The sequence below is a fragment of the Nyctereutes procyonoides genome, unplaced genomic scaffold, assembly GCF_905146905.1.
Source record: "Nyctereutes procyonoides isolate TBG_1078 unplaced genomic scaffold, NYPRO_anot_genome, whole genome shotgun sequence".
Lineage (NCBI taxonomy): Eukaryota > Metazoa > Chordata > Mammalia > Carnivora > Canidae > Nyctereutes > Nyctereutes procyonoides.
The window spans coordinates 12,632,069-12,652,078 of NW_026575035.1; the positions used below are offsets into that span (position 1 = coordinate 12,632,069).

The 20,010-nt window shown below is 39.9% G+C and overlaps 1 protein-coding gene across 2 annotated transcripts in view; it reads left to right on the top strand.

The window, feature by feature from the left end:
• ARFGEF1 (ADP ribosylation factor guanine nucleotide exchange factor 1) overlaps nucleotides 1–19,531 on the top strand; it is a 143,164-nt gene extending 123,633 nt beyond the window's left edge. The window contains exons 33-39 of one of the 2 annotated variants that reach the window (XM_055318214.1): nucleotides 550–622; nucleotides 7,955–8,087; nucleotides 11,857–11,996; nucleotides 13,422–13,590; nucleotides 15,325–15,425; nucleotides 16,483–16,600; nucleotides 18,083–18,221. In XM_055318214.1, coding sequence (XP_055174189.1) covers nucleotides 550–622; nucleotides 7,955–8,087; nucleotides 11,857–11,996; nucleotides 13,422–13,590; nucleotides 15,325–15,425; nucleotides 16,483–16,551 — 685 coding nt within the window. In that variant the 3' untranslated portion in view covers nucleotides 16,552–16,600; nucleotides 18,083–18,221. Of the gene's footprint in view, nucleotides 1–549; nucleotides 623–7,954; nucleotides 8,088–11,856; nucleotides 11,997–13,421; nucleotides 13,591–15,324; nucleotides 15,464–16,482; nucleotides 16,601–18,082 lie in introns of both variants that reach the window. The other variant, XM_055318213.1, reaches the window with a different exon arrangement.
• Nucleotides 19,532–20,010: the final 479 nt, after the last annotated feature.

Here is a 20,010-nt window from a genome sequence, read left to right on the forward strand (position 1 = left end):
TTGAAATGATGTATCTACCATCTGTCTACTCCATTCCCCAGGAGCTCCTGCTTCTCAGAAGCAAGAACTTGGGCCTTAATCATCTTTCTATTCCAAGTACCCAATCCAGGGATGGCAAGTTAGTTTCTTCTTTTGGGCCAAATTTCGTTTCATTTATTTTTATACATTTAAAAAATATAATCTAAAGAGTTCTATCAATTTTTGAAAATTTTTCTCCAACTTTTCTCAGTCTCACTTTAGAAAATATTTAATGACAATACTTAGAAAAAGTGAGTTTAAAGCTTTTGAAACTTTTCAGAAGTGTGTTTTTTTTTTTTTAACTGATGACCACTGTACAGTTTTAATTATATGCTAGTTAATTGTTTTCTGGAAATAACGTATTTTAAATTTTTTACTAGATTTTTTCAGCAAATAGTTTTTAGCAGTAGTCAGAGGAGGATTATATTGTTTTTGGCATATTCTTACGACGTTTTTATGCCTGTTTCAAAACATATTGGATGTGTCATATTTCACATTCTCAGTGATTGGTGTGATTTTGATATTTTAAAGGCTTTTAACCTGGCGTCCCTCTTCTGGAGAAACTGTTCCCCCACCTCCATCTCCTGTGAGTGAGAAGCAGCTGGTAAGTTTTCATAAATAAAGCAGATTTAAAATTGCTGGTGAGTAGTAATTTTACCTGGGCCAATTCTTTTATGTGAGTCCAGGTCTTTTAAAAAGATGGTGTAAATCTACTGTCCAGAACTCTTAGGTTAAGCTTCATGATGGTAAATTTCCCAGGTGGCTAAAATTTATCTTTGTTAAGTGCAATGAAAGAGGTATTTTAAATTATTTTATAATATAGATGCTCTGAGACATACAGCAAAATGATGTCAAGAGTATTAAGAGGCAGATTTGAGATTATGTAAGGATTTCCATGCCAAGAGGCACCTGGGGACTCAGTTAAGCATCCAGCTCTGATCTCAGCTCAGGTCTTGATCTCAGGGTCGTGAGTTAAACTCCACATTGGGCTCCATGATGGGCATGGAGCCTACTTAAACAAAATAAAAAGAATTATAAAGGATTTCCATGGCAAACTAAAGATATTATTGGAAATTCACTTTAAAATTTGAATTTGGATACAATTTAACCTATAAGAAATATTACAATAACAGTACAAAGAATCCTAATATACCCTTCACCCAGTATATTTGTTTCCTAGGTCTGCCACAAGATTACCACAAACTTAGTGACTTAAAACAACAGAAATGTATTGTTTCTCAGTTGAGGAGGACAAAGGCCCAAAATTAAGGCATCAGCAGGGCCACATTTTCTCCAAAGGCTTTAGGGAGAATCCTTCTTTGCTTTTTTCAGTTTCTAGCTAGTGGCTGTTGGCAGTGATTGGCCTTCCTTGACTTGTACACACATCATCCCAATCTCTGCCTCCGTTTTCACATGTCTGTGTAAAGTCAAATCTGTATATGTCGTATCTGCCTTTCCTTTCTCTTAAGGACAGTAGCCATCTCTTATGTCTATAAGTTAAAATATAAGCCATCTCATCTCAAAATCTTTTATTTAATTACATCTTTAAAGACCCTATTTCCAAGTAACCTTCATAAGTGCCAGAGGTTACAGCTTGGATATACCTTTTTGGGGCCGCTGTTCAACCTCTTGCAGTTTACCCTCTTGCACCAAAAATTCATGTTCATCTTTCAGGCATAATATATTCATCCCATCCCAATATTCCATAAAGCTTCAACTCATTATAGCATCAACAAGTCCAGAATCTGACCTAAACATCATATCAAAAGCCCCAAATCTCATCATCACAGTCATCTAGATCAGGTTTGTGGTTTCTTTGGGGGGCACCATCCCTCCCCATGTGTGGACCTGTAAACCTAGAAAACAAATTACCTGCTTGTGAAATACAGTGATGGAACAAGCATAGGATAAACATTCTCATTCCAAAAGGGAGAAATTGGAAGGAATAAAAGAGTCCTATTCCTAAACAAGTCAAAACCCAGCAGGGCAAATTGAATTCATGATGTTCAAGGCCTGAGGATAATTCTCTGTACCTTGATATTCTGCCCTCAGGGCCCACAGCTTTTCCTATGCACCTGCAGCTCTGCTCTCTAAATCATTTCTTCTTAAAGGTTAACTTGTGTTTGCAGCCATGTAGCCCATTTTCCTACCTGTAGAATCCCAGAGATCTGATTACCTTCCTTCATTTTATCCTATGTCTGTCCCTTGCAGTCTTAGCTGGCTGTGTTTCTGCTGGTGTATCATTCTTAAAATCCCTATGGGTCGGGTCTCCTGTGTATGTCAAGAGGGTTATTCATGGGTCCTTTCTGAATAACTTTATCTCTCTTTCTGGTTTCTGCTGAAATGTTTGAATGGATCCATTGGATCCATACACCTAATCTCTTCCAACAAAAAGTTGTTTAAATCCGAAGAAATGCTTTCATAACAATGAATTTTCCAATTTTAGCATCCTTCAAAATCTGGATAGGCCACAATCCTCCCAAATTTTCAAGTGCTAGTTCTTTTTTGCTTATTAGTTCCTCAGTGTATCTCCTAGCCTCACATTTTTGTGTAAACACCAAGGAGAAACCAGGCCGCACCTTTAACATTTTGGTTGGAAATATCCTCAGCTAAAAGTTCATTACTTACAAGTCCTACTTTCCACCCAGTAATACAACACAATTCAGCCAAGTTTTCTGCTACTTTATAACAAATATCACCTTTCTTCCATTATCCAGTAACATGTTCTGGATTTTCTTCTGAGACATCACCAGAAGCACTTTTAACATATTTCTGTCCACATTCTATTCAGTGACCATAGGTACATTCTTTTGGGTGACAGAAGAAAAGATTTCTCTATTATGCATTTCACCACCTTCTGCATCCTTACCAGAATCTCATTTAATGTCTGTGTTGCTACTAACAGTCTCTTTAAGACAGTCTAGGCTTTTTCTGTCATATGCCTCAGGACTCTTCTGGCTTCTACCATTACCCAATTCCAAAGCCACTTTGATATTTTTAGGTATTAGTTACAGCAGCATGGTACCAAAATCTGCATCAGTCAGTGTTCTGCCAGAGAAATGGAACCAACAGAAAATATTTATCTATTTGTGTGTGTGTGTGCGCGCGCGTGTGTGTGTATATATATATATATATATATATATATATATATATATATATATGTTTTTGTGGGTATGATATATGTATGTGCATATAGCTACCTCTTTTTTTAAATTTAAATTTCACAGAATTGGCTATGCAGTTATAGGCGCCAATAATTTTAAATCTGTAGAGCAGGCTGGAAACTCATGGATAGGAGCTACAGTTACAGAGTCCCCAGGCAGAACTACTCAGGAAGACCTGAGGCCTTCCAGCTGATCCCATGAGGCTTCAGCCGTTTTATTGAGGATAATCTTTACTTAAAGTCTACTGACTGTAGATATTCACCACATCTACAGAGTACCTTCATGGCAACACTTGCATTAGTGTTGAACTGAGTAACTGGATCCTAGAGCCTAACCAGGTAGACACATAAAACTGCATGACCCCATGTTTCTCCAGATGTTATCATTTCACTATGTTTGCTTTATCATTTCCTCCCTCCTTCTTTCCTTTTTATCTTGTTGTCTCACCCCCACGCACAAACTTTTCAGAATTCTTTGAAAGTAAATTGAAAATAAGATGTCCTTTTACCCTAAATTCTTTAGTGTTTTTCTTTAAAACAACACATAACCACAGTGCCATTAACAAAATCAGGAAATTACCCTTCGAACAGTACTATTATTTAATCTGGCTTTACTTAATTTTAAACCCTGGAGCACAGAGGTAGCATATTAGTGTCCATTGATGGGTTTGTCCCCCAACAACTTTTAAATTTCTTAACTAATTATCAATGGCTAAAATACAGATTTCACAGAAAAGTACTGCTCTGAATTTATCTTGAGAGAACTGTCACATCTAGTACATTGGGGCCACATTGCTCCATGACGCTGATCTGCAGGGGTTGTCTGTTCATTACAGATACACCACTTACGAAGTCCGGTTTCAAAGCCTAGAATGAGCTTGCTCCCATTTTTGTTTTTCTTAAATTTGGCCCACCGCCTGCTTGCTTTGTTTTTGCTACCTCTGCTGTATAGTATAGTAGTTTGCAGTGTGGGCTTTGATGCCAGACCCAAAATAAAATCCTGGCTCCACAGTAGCTAGCTTGTGGTCTAAGCAAGTTTAACTAACCTCTGTTGGAGTGAGTCTTTGATGAGAATTAAGTCCGGTAACGCACATAAAGTTGTTGGAACTGCATGTGCTGGGGTAAGTGCTCAGTGCCTGGGCTGCTGCCAGGTTCCACAGGGGAAGCCAGCAATGCTCTTTAGGACCAGCTCATAGTCTCCTATGTGGTTCCTTTTCAGAGCTGCTGCTACTACTACCACCACTTCGTTCACCCTGCTTTCCTTTGCTTTCTCTTCTCTGTACAACTTACAGTTTACCAATAAATTGCAGTACTTTTCTCACTACCATTGTCAGCTGAATATTTCTGCTGTGCGCTAAAGGACTGCTTCGTATTTATTTTTATTTGTTTTTCCTCATTAAACTTTTGTTTTAATGATTCTCAAAATTCTGCGGCAGATTTTTGGTCAAGTTGTTCCCATTAAAAAGTACTGACTTTAAAAACTAAGGACTTAAAATTGCCACACACACAGGTCCACAAAACATTCTCCTTTCCTTTTGAAGGTTTTACAGTGCATTATCATTAGCCAGTCTTTCACTATTTTTTTTTAATTTTTATTTATTTATGATAGTCACACACACATAGAGAGAGAGGCAGAGACACAGGCAGAGGGAGAAGCAGGCTCCATGCACCGGGAGCCCGATGTGGGATTCGATCCCGGGTCTCCAGGATCGCGCCCTGGGCCAAAGGCAGGCGCCAAACCACTGTGCCACCCAGGGATCCCCCAGTCTTTCACTATTAAACATAAATGGCCAATTGATTCAAACGTTTCTGAGACTGTTCTTCCACCACTGACTAAGACTGAGGTGCCAAGTATTAGAGATAATACTCATTTCGCCTTCTGAGCAAACTCGACTTTACCAGTTCCACCTGCCTTCTCATCCACTGTTTGATGACACCACAGCAGCCATTGGTCTCATTTCATGAAGAGCAAAATGGCCACAAGGATAGTCAGAGAAGCTCTCAACACACACAGGCTTGTCAGGAGCCATATCAATGATTCTTCTTCATTTCAGCAAACGTGCAAACAGTATGACCTGTGACAATCCAGCACAGTTGCCTATCCACCACGGATTTGGTGAAGGGACTACTTGTTAAAAATAGAAAAATACCTAGTCATTGTAAAAAAAAAAATTTTGTAGAGTACAGAAGAAAATACGGTAAAAAATGCAAGTCCCTTTTTATACTGCCCCTTTCAACCGCAATTCCAGTATTAATACAGTGATATGTGTCCTTCCAGCAATTGTCAGTACATTTCTATATGTAGTTTTTCAAAAAATGAAATCTTATTTGGAGATTGGGGACTAACATTTTGTATTTGGAATATCTAGAGATATGTCCACTTAAGTACATAGAGTTTTCTTTCATAGGAGCTCCTCCTTTTCCACTAAATGGTCCTTTTTTAACAAGGAGTTCTGGCCATACTCTGTACATAGCTGTTCTAAAAAAAATGCACAGATTACCTAAAAATCATCCTTATTTACATTGGTTAATTAGAGAAACTGAGAATACAATATACCTTTTTTTTTTTAAGATTTTAAGATTTTTCTTTCATAAGAGACAGAGAGAGAGAGAGGTGGAGACATAGGCAGAGAGGGAGAAGCAGGCTCCCCGTGGGGAGCCTGATGTGGAACTGATCCCAGGACCCTGGCATCACAACCTGAGCCCAAAGGTAGACACTCAACCACTGAGCCACCCAGGTGCCCCCAATATGCCTAACATTAAAAAAAATTCCCTCTGATATAAAGGAGAATTTTTAAATACCCAATACTGTGACCTAGTTTTTGTGTCCATTTAGTTTTCTGGGGAGAAGCATCTTAGAAATCATTAGAATGTTCAAAAGAGCATTGACTAAAAAATGACCAGTGTCTAAAAAAATTTAAAAACCAGTGCTTTCAATTAAAACGACTTTCAGTTATATTCAGTAAGACAATGTATTTTTTATTTTATTTTTATTATTTTTTATTTTATTTATTTTAGTTTAGTTTATTAATTTCCCCCTTAAAATATACTTATTAAAATATACAAGTTAAAAGGAGACATTTGTTTTTTTATAGTTAATTTTAAACATTCCCTTAAAGGGTTTATAAATTTAGAAGTGTTGTTATATGCATTCTTCCATTTAAGTTTTTATCTAAAAGTATTATAGGGCATCTGGGTGGTTCAGTCAGTTGACCATCTGCTTTAGGCTCAGGTTATGATCCCAGGGTCCTGGGACTGAGCCCTGGAGTCGGGCTCCCTGCTCAGTGAGGAGTTTGCTTCCATTCTCTTTGTCCCTCCCCCAAGTTGATACACATTCTCACCCCTTTCCTCTCTCTCATTCTCTCTCTCTCTCTCTCTCTCTCTCTCTCTCTCTCTCTCAATTAATAAGATCTTTTTTAAAAAATAAAAATAAAAGCATATTACAGGCCATCATGGCCAGAGAAATTAACTACTCAGTTGGTTCTATATAATTATTATGAAAGGCGTCTTGTATATTAAACACTTATAAAGAATATAAAGATGAGTAAGAACAATTATAACTATAATAATACGGCTTTAGATTTGTGTAGCACTTCACTGTTTAAAAAATATTTTCACGGGATCCCTGGGTGGCGCAGTGGTTTGGCGCCTGCCTTTGGCCCAGGGCGTGATCCTGGAGACCCCGGATCGAATCCCACGTCGGGCTCCCAGTGCATGGAGCCTGCTTCTCCCTCTGCCTGTGTCTCTGCCTCTCTCTCTCTCTCTCTCTCTCTCTCTCTCTCTCTCTGTGACTATCATAAATAAATAAAAATTTAAAAAAATAAAAATAAAAAATATTTTCACATTTGATGCTTTCAGCAACTTTTTAGCTGTTTGGTACATAAACTGTGATATTTTAAATCTAAGTTAAAATGCTGTTTTGATTAGCACTGTTTCTTGGGAACGCAAGCCCCTGCTGCTTTTCAGAAAGCCAGGTGAGGTCTCTTCCAGCTAAGACTGCTAGGTCAGAATTCTCAGTTCCTTTGAAAACCATGTTTTGGATTCTGTTTGGAGTGTGTTGTATTGCTATCACAAAATAAAGCTAATAGTAATGCCAGCTATCCTATATTGTCTGACACTGTGCTAGTGCTTTCCATTTTTTATCTTATCCTTAATCGCTTACAAGGAAAGTGACCTCTCCATTTTCACATCAGAAAATCTTTGTTCAAGTGTTCTTTGGTTTTCCAAGGTTCCCCTACTGCTGGAGTCAAAGGCTGATTTAGTTCTTTGGGACATAAACGTCAGCTTTTCTTCACTACCACACTTGTAGTTAGTCACCTTCTCACTGACCTTTCTGGTTGCCAGTTCCTTTGGGTGACAGAACATATTTTCCTTAAACTCACCCCTACAAAGCTTTCCCGAGCTCCACCTACACAGGGCTTGCAGAAACCTTCCCCACCTGTGCCATACGTGTATTCTGTTTAAACAGATTTAATGACATTTCATGGATATCACTGACTAGTTTTTACACACAGTGAAGCTTAGCGTTTTTACCTATTGCTTTTGGGTGGTACCAGACCAAGACAAATAAGGGTCAGAAAGGAAACTTTTCTCTTAAAGGTTGTCAGCTCTTATTGATGCATAGGTTAACTTTAAATAATTTTCTCATTGTGTATATAATCACACTCTGTGTAGAATGTCCTCTTCATAGTGACATACATAATTTTTTTCAAAACTGTTTTCATCTTTAAAGCTTTATTCTTTGTACTTACAATGAATTTTTTGTTTTGTTAGGATACAATATCACAGAAATCTGTAGATATTCATGATTCTGTTCAGCCAAGATCTGCAGATAATAGACAGCAAGCACCATTGGCTTCTGTCTCTACTGTGAACGAAGAAGTCAGCAAAATTAAACATACAGCAAGTGAGTTATTTTTTCCTAATAAAAATAGTGTGTTTTGTCTTACATAGGAAAAGGATGAAATGTTTGCTTTTACTTTGTTATTAATAAATATGTGCTGTAATTGATGGCGTGGTCACTTTGTTACTGTGTTTGTTCCAACTTGGACATCCACTAACTGTAGTGTACCAGCTTTTTCCACAGATGCTTATAGCTAATGTTTGTGTTAGACACAAGTCTTTTCTCAAGCACATCAGTCTTTTCTCCAGTCCCTTCTGCATGTCAGCCCCATATTCTTTCTGCAACAGTGGGGCCTGACAGGCCTTTCTCTAGAGTGCTTTCTAAGCAGGAGCACTCAGCTTTCTGTGGAGCTAGCTAGCCTTCTTTACATTCAACTGCTCTACACCATGTCTCCTCTGTTCACCTTCTTAGTTCTTTTCACAAAGCAGGGGAACCTCTTCTGTTTTTTACAAAACTGATCCAACTTTATTTACTGAAGGAAAATTATAACACCAAGGAAAAGCCATCTCCTTTCTAGAGGAAAACAGGACAACTTTAATTGCTTTTATAAAATAAGGTGAAATGCACATAAGAAAAGTAACCATTTTCTGGGTACCTGGGTGCTCAGTTAATTGAGGGACCAGCTCTTGGTTTTTGCTAAGGTCATGATCTCTGGGTCCTGGGATCGAACTCTGCACTCACCTGTGGGTCTGTTTGATATGCCCTCTCTTCCTGTGCCCTTCCCCCTGTGTGTGCATGCTATCTCTAAAATAAATCTATCTTTTCAAAACAATATTTTCAGTACATTCACAGTGTTGTATAATCATCTTGATTAATGATGCTTAGCATCTTTTCATGTGCTTATTGCCATTTGTATGTCTCTTTGGAGAAATATCTATTCATGTAATTTGCTTATTTTTAATTGGGTTATTTCTTTTTGTTGTTGAATTGTAAGTTTGTTACACACTCTGGATACTGTACCTATATGACATAGATGATTTGCAGATACTTATATTCTCCTGTTGTGTAGGTCTTATCATTTCTTTGATAACGTCTTCTTATGCAGAACGTTTTTAATTCTGATGAAATCCAAATTATCTGGGTTTTTTGTTGTTGTCTTTGTTGTTCTTTTAGCATCATAGCTAAGAATCCATTGCCAGATCTAAGGTCATGAAGGTTTTTCCTGATGTTTCCTTTTAAGAGTTTTATTCTTTTAACTGCTACATTTAGGTCCTTGATCCATTCTGTGTTCATTTTCTTTCAAGGAATTTTGTATTAATCCTAGGTGCTTATACTTTTCTTGAGAGAAGACAGATTTGGTGTCGTACTTGCAAGGAGTTTCTAGCTTTAATCACTGTGTTTTGCTAACTTTCTAAAAGGAAGATAGGTAGTGGTCAGTGGCTTATTTTCTGTTTTTATTCTTGTTCTCTGGAGAGTGGCATGGCTTGTGCCGGAATCCATAACAGCTTTAGTCTGCCCTGGAGCATGCGATGAGGACAGAATAGTGCATGGCTTTTCTCTTAGCCAAGACTGAATTTAAATATACTTGGCTTTGTAAAGGAAGGACATGGTTATGACACATGAGAAAGTTTTCACATGACTAATCTAGGAACATACCTTTTACTGAAGCAGAGTGCTTGCTCCCCTACCATCCTGAGCTGAGGACCCATGCTCCTTTCCTTCTCTCAGACATCCTGGATCTCTTTCCCCTTGAAGTTCTTTAGGAAAAGTTCACCATGGGCTTGTTGACTCAAAATAAGTAGAGCTGGGGGAAGAACAAGTGGCCACCATTTTCCCATTAACCCTTCCACTTAGTGGACGCGTGATGCCCTCTGACTTTCTCCTACTCAGAGAAAAGAATCATAACAAGGCCCTGAGTACTTCACCCTATCTGCAGGGCAGCTAGCTAGCTCATTCTCTCTGTATACTTTCAGAAAACACCACTGCCCCATCTAGCCTCTGCTCAATACCTGCTGTCCCACTAGTTAATCTTTGCCTGGTTTGGGTGAACCAGTGAAATGGTCAACCTAATATAACACTAGCAGTGTCAGCCAACCCTTGTAAAATTTGTCCAAATAGATATTGTCCGCAAACACGCTGCTGGTCATTGCCAGTGAGTCTGAAGTTAAGATCCTTATCCTCCAAGGACACCAGAAAGCAGGGAGAGGCCCAGCTTCACCTGTTCCATCAGAGTGGAGCCTCATCAGCTCATCAGGAGTACTCTCAGTTCCCCTTGCTGAAAGCCCTTCCTGCCCTTAAGCAGCTGATGTTGGAACTGATGAGAAGACATCTTGTCAGACATCAGCCTACTCCCAGGTCTCTTTGGGAGTTCCAGCTGTGCGGCCAGGAGCCTTCTCTAGGCTCTGAGTTTTATGACTTGAATGGGGGAAGTGAAGGAACAACTGGCACTTGTCAACTCTATGTGTCACTGCTATGAAAAAGACACTGAAGAGGAGGAACTTGTGGAAGTTGTGGAACTTGAGGCTGCTTTTTCTTTCTTTCTTTCTTTCTTTCTCTTCTTTCTTCTTCTTCCTTCCTTTCCTTCCTTCCTTCCTTCCTTCCTTCCTTCCTTCCTTCCTTCCTTCCTTCCTTCCCTCCCTCCCTCCCTCCCTCCCTCCCTCCCTCTTTCTCATATGATGTAGTAATAAGTATTAAATACAACAGCATTTCTGAAAACTACCTGGAAGGGAGCCTTTATTAATGATCTCAATAAGAATAAATTTATGCATGTTGTTTAGCTACTCCTAAAGTCTCTAAAACATGAATTTAAGTTCTACAAATTGGTGCCACAAAAGGGAATTTGTAATTAAAAGCAAAAGTAGAGACTGAAGGATTATAAGTCATCCAGTGCTGAGCAATTGCCCTAGTAGTTAACAGGCTGCTTCTCTTAGGCCTCCTGGAAAGCTCACTGGGAAAGCTGGCTCTGACATCCCAGGATTCAGGTATGACTTTGGGCCTCCCTTTGAGCCACATGTCAGCGCTGCTGAGCAGCTCTTGCAGCATCTCAGTAGTTGAGTCCTCTTTTCTGACCTTGTGCTTCTGCATTTGCTTAACTGGTATGGTCATGAAATGGAAAGTTCTTCTGTAAACACGTCCTTATAGGCTGGTGGATTGTCAGAAACCTCTTGTTGAGCAGATTTGTTCAGGCTAGAGGAATTAGCTGTGTTTCATCTCACCTGTGCAGTGTGGAGAGCATTTTGTTACTTTGGAATTTGTTTAGTTTTGTGACCATGTACTTAGCATAACTTTTTATAGACTTCTTTGCTTATGCGTGCATTTGAAAACACAGTTAGCTGTAACTTCTAACCTGGATCCAAATAAAACGTTCTCTGGTTAACCCACAGTATTACCCCATTTGTCCTTCACTTCCTTTCTCACAATTCTGTTTCCTGTTGTTTTCTCTTGGTATAGGTTTTTATAATACCTATATTCCAAGGTCAGAATTGAGTTCTGGTAAATGCTTATTAGCTTTTAATCCATTTGTTAGATTTTATCAGAGAATAACCTAAATCTTATTATAAAAATTGTAGTGGGACCTTTTTGAACATTATTTACTCTTCTAAGTCATTCGGAATATTTTTGTTTACTTAAAAAATTAATTTTCTAAGTCTTATCTAAAAATTAAAGTTTTATTGAGTAGTGCTTATGTGCAAAGGCAGTATGTCCTCAGTGTGATATGTGCAAGTAACCTTCATACATATGAATGTTTCCTTAGCATTGTAATGTCATAGAAATTATAAAGAATTCAAAATAATTTTTGTTTGCATGTGCATTGGGGTGGGTTTCCTCACAGAATTTCCAGAACAAAAATTGTTTGCCGCCCTGTTGATTAAATGTGTTGTGCAGCTGGAACTCATCCAGACTATCGACAACATTGTGTTCTTCCCAGCCACAAGTAAGAAGGAAGATGCTGAAAACCTAGCCGCTGCACAGGTATGGATGGACATGGGAGGACAGCTGATTTTACATTGAGTAGAAAGTTGGATTTCAGTCTGGGCTTCCGAGCAGAGATCACACTAGAGATTTGATTGGGGGGCTCTTCCATCATAGAAATGCCATTTTAAACTATGGGACTGAACGACATGCCTGAGGCAGTAAGTGTGGACAGCGTTTGAGAGGAGGGTGGGGGACTGAGCCCTGAGGCTTCTGTGCTTAGAACTCCTGGTGTTAAAGAATTGGTAAAGAGCCTGAGAATAAGAATCCTTGAGGCAAGGGGAAAGCAAGAGACCGTGGTGTTCTGGAAACCGGAACAAAGAAACTGTTTTAAGGAAGAGAATGTGATCATCGCTGTGAAATGCTCAATGGGTCAAGTTATATTTCATCTGAAAATCACCCTCTAGCAATTTGGTAGACTTCGGTGACCTTGACATTGTGTTTAATTGTAATGTTGAAGACAAAAGCATTATAGAAATGGGTACAAGAGAAGAACAGAATTGCAGACAGCAAATATTGATAACTCTGTCAAGGGGAGTTTTACTCTAAAGGGGAAGAGAGAAATAGAACTAGGATAATTGCTGGAAGAGGATGAAGGGTTTGCTTTGTTTTGTCTTTAAGATTGGCAGTATTGCAGTATTTTCCCTGATGAGTGTTCTCCAGGGAGGAGAGAGAACTGAATGCAGAATGCGGGTAGCATCTAGTGCCAGTCCCTGGGGGGGGGGGGGGGGGGGGGGGGGTTGGCCACTCATGCATCATAACAGGAAAGCAATAAACTGTGTGGGTTATTAACACAGGAAGGTTGGTCCGTTCGCTGGTGGGAGGTCTCTTCTGATAGAGATGAGAAGAAAAATCATCCACCAAATAAGGTTGGGAAGAGAGTTGTAGGTACTTGAAAGAAGAGGAAACAGGAGCTAGTCATCCAGGAAAGCAGACAAGGACACAGTGCAGGATTACGGGGTAGCACCTAGAGCCTGCTGGGATTAAAACTGTTTTCTCCAGTCATGTTTGTTGTGTGGGTGTAGATTGGAGTAGGTGTTTCGCCAGCCAACTAATCTAAAAAGAGTGAGGGATTATGCGAGAGAATATTATAACCGGATCCCATGGAGTCTAAACTGAGAAGAGGGGTGAGGAATGGTGAAGGGCTGTGGGCTCTGCAGGGGCAGGACTCCTGAGGTCAGGAAGTAGGAGGGGGGAATTGGAAAGATACTTGATGACTAGGATGCCTGGAAGGAAGATTCTGGAAATTTACGTAACAAAAGAAGGACCTTTTCCTATTTTATGTTGAAATAAAAGAGGTTTAAGTTCTGTGGCTTGCTCGTAAAACTTATCTTTGAGGGAGCCTTGAGTTCTAAATGTACTAAAATTTGTGACTCTGTGTGTGTGTGTGTGTGTGTGTGTGCTGTGGTGATTTGTTTTCCAAAGAGAGATGCTGTGGACTTTGATGTTCGAGTTGATACTCAAGATCAAGGAATGTACCGCTTTTTAACATCACAACAACTTTTTAAGCTACTGGACTGCTTATTAGAGTCACATAGATTTGCAAAAGCATTTAATTCCAACAATGAACAGAGGACCGCTCTGTGGAAAGCAGGTAAGCTGCACAAGTACCACATTTTGATGTTCACCTTTAATGGTTGTGCACCAGGGGTGTACTCTTGCCAGAATTCATTGATTTTATAATCCAGGCGAATGCATTTCACTCTTGGAACTTTTTACCTTAATAATAGTAGGAAGGCAGTCTACTAGGCAGGCCTTTCTCTGATCTGTAATAAACTTAATATACTAAAATACATATTACATATGATACATTATAATATGTAATAAAATAAGCTAACTGTTAGAGGAGATGTGTTTTCCCCTTGTTTGTTAACAATAACAATCTGTTATTTGCCTGATTTGACTGTTTATTTTTTCATCTTGTTCACCCAGCCTGGGCCTCCTTGTTGATATTGTTAACATACTAAAAGCTGCCCTTTTGAGAAAAAGTGTGTTAAGTCCCAAACATGAAATCTTGCACATGTATTCATTTTTTTTAAGATCTTATTTATTTATTCTTGAGAGAGACAGGCAGAGGGAGAAGCAGGCTCCATACAGGGAGCCTGATGTGGGACTCGATCTTGAGTCTCCAGGATCACACCCTGGGCTGCATGCAGGCAGCGTTAAACTGCGCCACGGGGGTTGCCCTTGCACATGTATTCAAATGATATCTCCATGCTTATCTGGGAGTGGCCACACTCAGAATGGAAGTGAATGTTTTGAGGGAGGGAGGCCTATATTTGAACAAGTTTGAAAATGCAAATATGATTAAATGTAATGATTATACTGACATCTCATTTTTTATTTAAGAAATAGTTATTTGGTGCCTATTAGGTAACAGATAGTACTGGAAGAGAGAGAGGTAGTAGAATATGAAGAAAACAAGAAGGGAGCTAATGTTTATTAAACATCAAACTCTGTAAAATAGTGTTGGATACTTTATATTTGCATATTTTTTTAGATCTAAAATTGTTTAATTCCCAAATAAGTCCATGGCTTTCTTCATCCTCTTCCCTTTACAATCTAACCTCTAGGAAGAGTAGTCTGTATTTTTTTTTTTATACCCTTTATTCAACCCACGTTGTTTCTGCCGTTCAGCTGGGACTGCTCCTACTACAGTCCCCAGGCTCCAGGTTTCCGTGTGCTCTGGGCCCTTCATGGTGCCCGTGGCCTTTTGAAACATTCTCCCTGCTGAAGTGGTCTGGCCCTGCTCATCCAGAAGCCCTCCTGTAAGCTGTAATAAGCTTTCAAGTGCAGTTTCACTGGAAGAGTTTCACTTTCCCAGGCCCCCACATGGTTTTGCATCCCATCTCCCCCAGCTTGAAAGGACAGGAAATTTTAAACATAAAAATCGCCTTCCAGTTGGACCTCCAGCCTGATTTGATTTCCCCCACATCCTTAAGGTGTGCCTCTGTGCAGCTCTGTCCCTGTGGGCCACCTCAGGGGTGCCGAAGCCCCAACCTCAGGGCAGCTGTGCTTTGTAAGCAGCAGATGCCAGAGCTGAGCGTACATAAAATATCCCTTCAGGGGTCCCTGGGTGGCGCAGCGGTTTGGCGCCTGCCTTTGGCCCAGGGTGTGATCCTGGAGACCCTGGATCGAATCGCACGTCGGGCTCCCGGTGCATGGAGCCTGCTTCTCCCTCTGCCTATGTCTCTGCCTCTCTCTCTCTCTCTCTCTATCATAAATAAATTAAAAAAAATTAAAAAAATATATCCCTTCACACAAGGTGGTTTTGTCTTTCTGTAAGATGCCTTCACAAATTAATCCTGGAAACTTCCCTTTTCTGCAGGCTTCAAAGGCAAATCCAAACCTAACCTTCTAAAGCAGGAGACAAGCAGCCTGGCGTGTGGGCTGCGCATTCTCTTCCGGATGTACATGGATGAGAGCCGGGTTAGTGCCTGGGAGGAGGTCCAGCAGAGGCTTTTAAAGTAAGACTCTTGGCTGAGTTTCTGCCTTTGACCCACGTGTCTGCGGCTGCGTGGTACAGAATAGGAAAGGGCCACTAGATTTGCACTTGGGGTGGAGTCCATGCCTCAGCCCCACTGCAGGACTGTGCAGACAGCTTGGGACCCAAGGAAGAATCGTGCAAATTAAATACAGTCTTAGAGATGGATGCACTTTTGCACATGAGCAATTGGGGGGGGGGGGGACATGAGCAATTCATGTCGTTGCTGCTGTGGGACAGGGAGAAAGTTTTCTCTCTTAAAATTTAAAACTTCAGAGTTTTTAGGTCTTTTCATGTCGCAGATAACTATGTTTACAAATAGATCACATGTGAAAGTGAAAACCTGCTGGCCTGCATTTAGTTTGAAAACATATTTGGAGTCTTGTTAGTGTTATTTTTCTTGCATTCTATTTTTACTTCATGACAACTTAAGATTCCGTCCTTCAAATTTTAAACTCATGCTAAGAATGAAACATGCCATTCAGGAAGAATGCTGTCTTCTGCGTTGTATTTTTTTATATTCCCAGGAAATATGTTCTCAGAGACCAAGTAAGTACATTTTAAAACTTTGAGAGATGACTTAGTCCCTGTTCCCCATTTTACGGATGAGACTTTTAAGACCCAGAAGCATCTACACCTTCACAGTGCATAACCTGCAAAGCCACCCCAGATTTCAGCCTCGGTTTCTTGACACCAGGCTTTAAATGTGCTACTGCATAGGGGCTCTGAAATTCGGTGAAACTTTTAGAAAAATAAGTTTCCTGATAAATTGCAGCAGCTTCTTTTAAGGTCTGGTTTTCTTCTTAATTTGAAAAGGATAAAAAAAAAAAAAAAAAGAAAAAAAAGGATACGTTTATGTTGGCACTAGTTGGTGTAAGCAGACAGACTCTAACCAGTTCCGATACAGATAGTCCCACCCGCCTCGTCCCAGCTGTTGTCTCTGTGAACATCCAGAGCAGCGGGTATGGAGCGCTTGTAAAAATGAGTCTTTTCTGTTAACAGTGTCTGCAGCGAGGCCCTGAGTTACTTCCTCACTCTAACATCAGAAAGTCACCGGGAAGCCTGGACTAACTTACTGCTCTTGTTTCTCACTAAAGTTCTAAAGATAAGCGACAATAGGGTAAGTATGAGGTGTATTCTCCAGCCCAGCAGGTCTAGCCTGACCAGCATTGTGCCCAAGCCAGAGGCAGGGGCACCAGCTTGCAGGCCCGCTGCCCCCAGGGGCGGGGGGGCATTGAGCAAAGCCCAGGCCATGTTGCTGCTCGTGTTGCTGCTCGTCCCGGAGCACAGGGGCCTGTCTCATTGGCCCTGCAGTCTTTGCCCTTCTCACTGTGCTTTTTTCTCTGATCAGTGATTTTGTAGGGGATCAGTAGCGAAGGAATCAATCCTCCCCCACACTTTGCAGTTTCCATCCTGACCACTGAAGTTTCTCCTGCCCCATTTTGAAAACTGCCATCCTGCCCAACCTCTAGCTTTATCCTCTGCCTCTACACCTGAGGCTGTTTCTGGGTCCCAGGCCCAGCCCTTCCTTTGGCATATTTATTGGTTCCTTGTAACAGAGCCTCTAGCAAATGGGCCATAAACTCATTTAACAATTTGAAGCCAATAGAAAAGATAAATTAAAATATTTGTATTTTATATATTAAATATAAATTATATTTTATAAATCTTTATAAGTTAAAATATATAACTAAATATACATATTTCAGATTTTCAAAAATACATGTTTCACTCTTAAAAAAAATACAGCAACTTAGCTCATAAATGGAAACAGGTTGCCATGATCCCTGAATTGGTTTAAAAATGCAGTGAGGTAGCCTGAGATTTGGGACATGGTGGTTAATAGCACCCCAGAGGGGCTGTGCAGTGTGACTTGGTGCCAGGGGATGTTCATCCCAAGTCATGTACTCTAGTCCACATGCATTTCCTTCTGACTCCTGGGCTGGATAAAGCTTGGAGAAGTGACCTAAGGCAGCCATGTGGCCGGGAAGGACTCCGAACCCCATCATGTCTGGTTCCACTGCAGGCTTCCTTTTCCCTCCTGGGGTGTGGAGAGCAAAAAAGGGTATAGGCAGGCAATTTGTATTCAGAGATTGAGGAACTCCAGCAAAGACGGTCATTTCAGTTGAACTATAAACGTGGAATGTGTATTTGCCTGGACATTGCAATTTTAATAGGGCAGTATTAGGTAGAATTTTTCCCTAAAAATTAAAATTGTCTTTAAGAAATAAGATTGTTTCAATTAGCCATAGCTTATAAAAACTCAACTCTGGTTCTTGCTTGTCTTCTTACTTTTGCTTTTTATCCAGCAAAAGCAATAAGTACTAAAAGTTTGTCATAAGTTTGTCAAGGAAATATGATGGAAAATATTTTTCAAAGTAAGGATAGATAAGTGAATAATGTTTGTGTTAAGTGAGTCTTTTGACTACTGCTCTTTCAGTTCCATAATCAGTATAGTCATTGCTTTATGCAGATGCCTTTCCTCTGTCCTCACTGATCAGTGTGGGGCCCCAAAGTGGTTTGACTGTAAAGGCATTTTGAGCTTCTGTGGTTTGGAATGCAAGCAATACTAATGGAGAAATTTATCCCCCCCTCCCCCCAGTTTAAAGCTCACGCGTCATTCTACTACCCTCTCTTATGTGAAATTATGCAATTTGACTTGATTCCTGAACTTCGTGCCGTTCTTAGAAGATTTTTTCTGCGAATTGGAGTAGTTTTTCAGATATCACAACCACCTGAACAGGAACTTGGAATAAACAAGCAATGATGGCAACTTGGTATTTTTCTGTTGGCGTTTACATCCCTCTGCTCTTGAAAAGGACCCTGGAGCTGAGGTTTCCTACCTGAAAAATGGTTTCTCTGAATTGCAGTGTTTGAGGGTTACTGGTAAAGATGCTTAGAACTGTAACTCAAACTTGCAACGCTCCAGTCCCTGTTTAGTCATCTGGTGGATTCTGTTTGTCACGTTGGGCTCATGTTGAGCAGAAAGCCTGTTTCCACAGTGTCAGCTCGTGTTCATGTGTCCTTCCCTGTCCTTGGCGGTAGGGAGAGCCCCACATATTTTTGGCAGGTGTGGAAGTAAAACTTTACCCAAAGAACTACAGATGTAAAGATTTGAACTTCTACAAGAAGTACAACTCAGGAGAGCTGTATTTTGAAGGATAAAATGTTTATAATTGGGGGGGGGGGGAGAAGAAGAAATTATTGTTCATGGTAAAAGATATTTAGCAACTATGGTATTCTTATTCTGAAGATTTTTGCACACTCAGGCTATCTGAGATACTGGTAATCATCCTTCTGTGAAAAATGTACAGAGATGCAGGTCTGTAATATAAAAATCTTAAACATTATATAGTTCTTCCTGCACTGTTTTATTTTAATTTCTTTATTTTCTTATTCATTTGCTAAATACCTATAATATTTTGTCAGATGCACTAAATATTTGGGTTGAACTTTTTTGTCTTTTTTATTTTGTGGGGGTTTTGGTTTTGCCCTTGGGGGGGTGGAATTTTGAGGGTTTAACATGCCCAGAAAGCTGTTGTGGCTGACACTTGTCATGATCAACAACAAAGGTAGAAAATCCTCCCACTGACCTAACTACCTGTTATACTTCTCTTAGGGCTTCTAAAGATGAGCCATTAAAATAGAGTTGATCCTTCATGGACAGAAACTTGAATCACTGCAAAATGAATCTAGGTTGCTGTCACTTTTTTCTTTTGGGTGGCGGGGCTTGTTGTAGATTTTACTCTATGTACAGAATTTAATGTTGAATATGTTAAAATAACAAACCTGGCATGGTTGGGGGAGTTAGATTTACTGGAAATGTATTCATACTGTGAATTGTGCTCTGATGGTTAAAAAAAAAAAAAAGATTGTCAAGCATTCCGGATTAACAGTGGATGTAGAAAATTTTTTCAGATGGATAAAATGTATATGGTACAGATGTAAAGTTTTCTATGTAAAAAAATTCTGTACAACTTTCTGTACAATATTGATTCTCATCTGGCATATTCTAATCAGGTTATAGGTCAATAAAGTTTTTGGATTATTTCATCAGTGCAATCAAAACCTGTGTAATCTACAAGCCCCATGTTTCATTAATTCTGTGTTAAAAGCCGAACAACTCGGCCAGAGAAAGAACCACAAATTCGGTGTTCTTCAGTCTGGTATTTTGTTTCCAGTTTTTGGCATTAGGATCATGCATCTTTCAACCCTAGGATATTCATAGTTAAAATTTTGTGTATTAATAACCCAAGATAAGGCTATATCGTTTGTGAAGAGCAGACGTCCCATTTGGGGTACTGTGTGTCCTAGGAGTTAGTTCAATTGTGTGGTACAGTGGCATCTGAAGAAAAATGGAACATGACAAGATAATGATTGTGTTTCAAGTATTCAGTCTTTGATGTTATTGAACAGTGCATTTAGAGGTATTACCATATATTCTTCCCCCAAGACAGCCCTGTGCAAGCCCAGCTGGATGCTAGAGCTGGGAGTCGCCCACCCTGGTAGCTGGGAACCACCATGACTTCC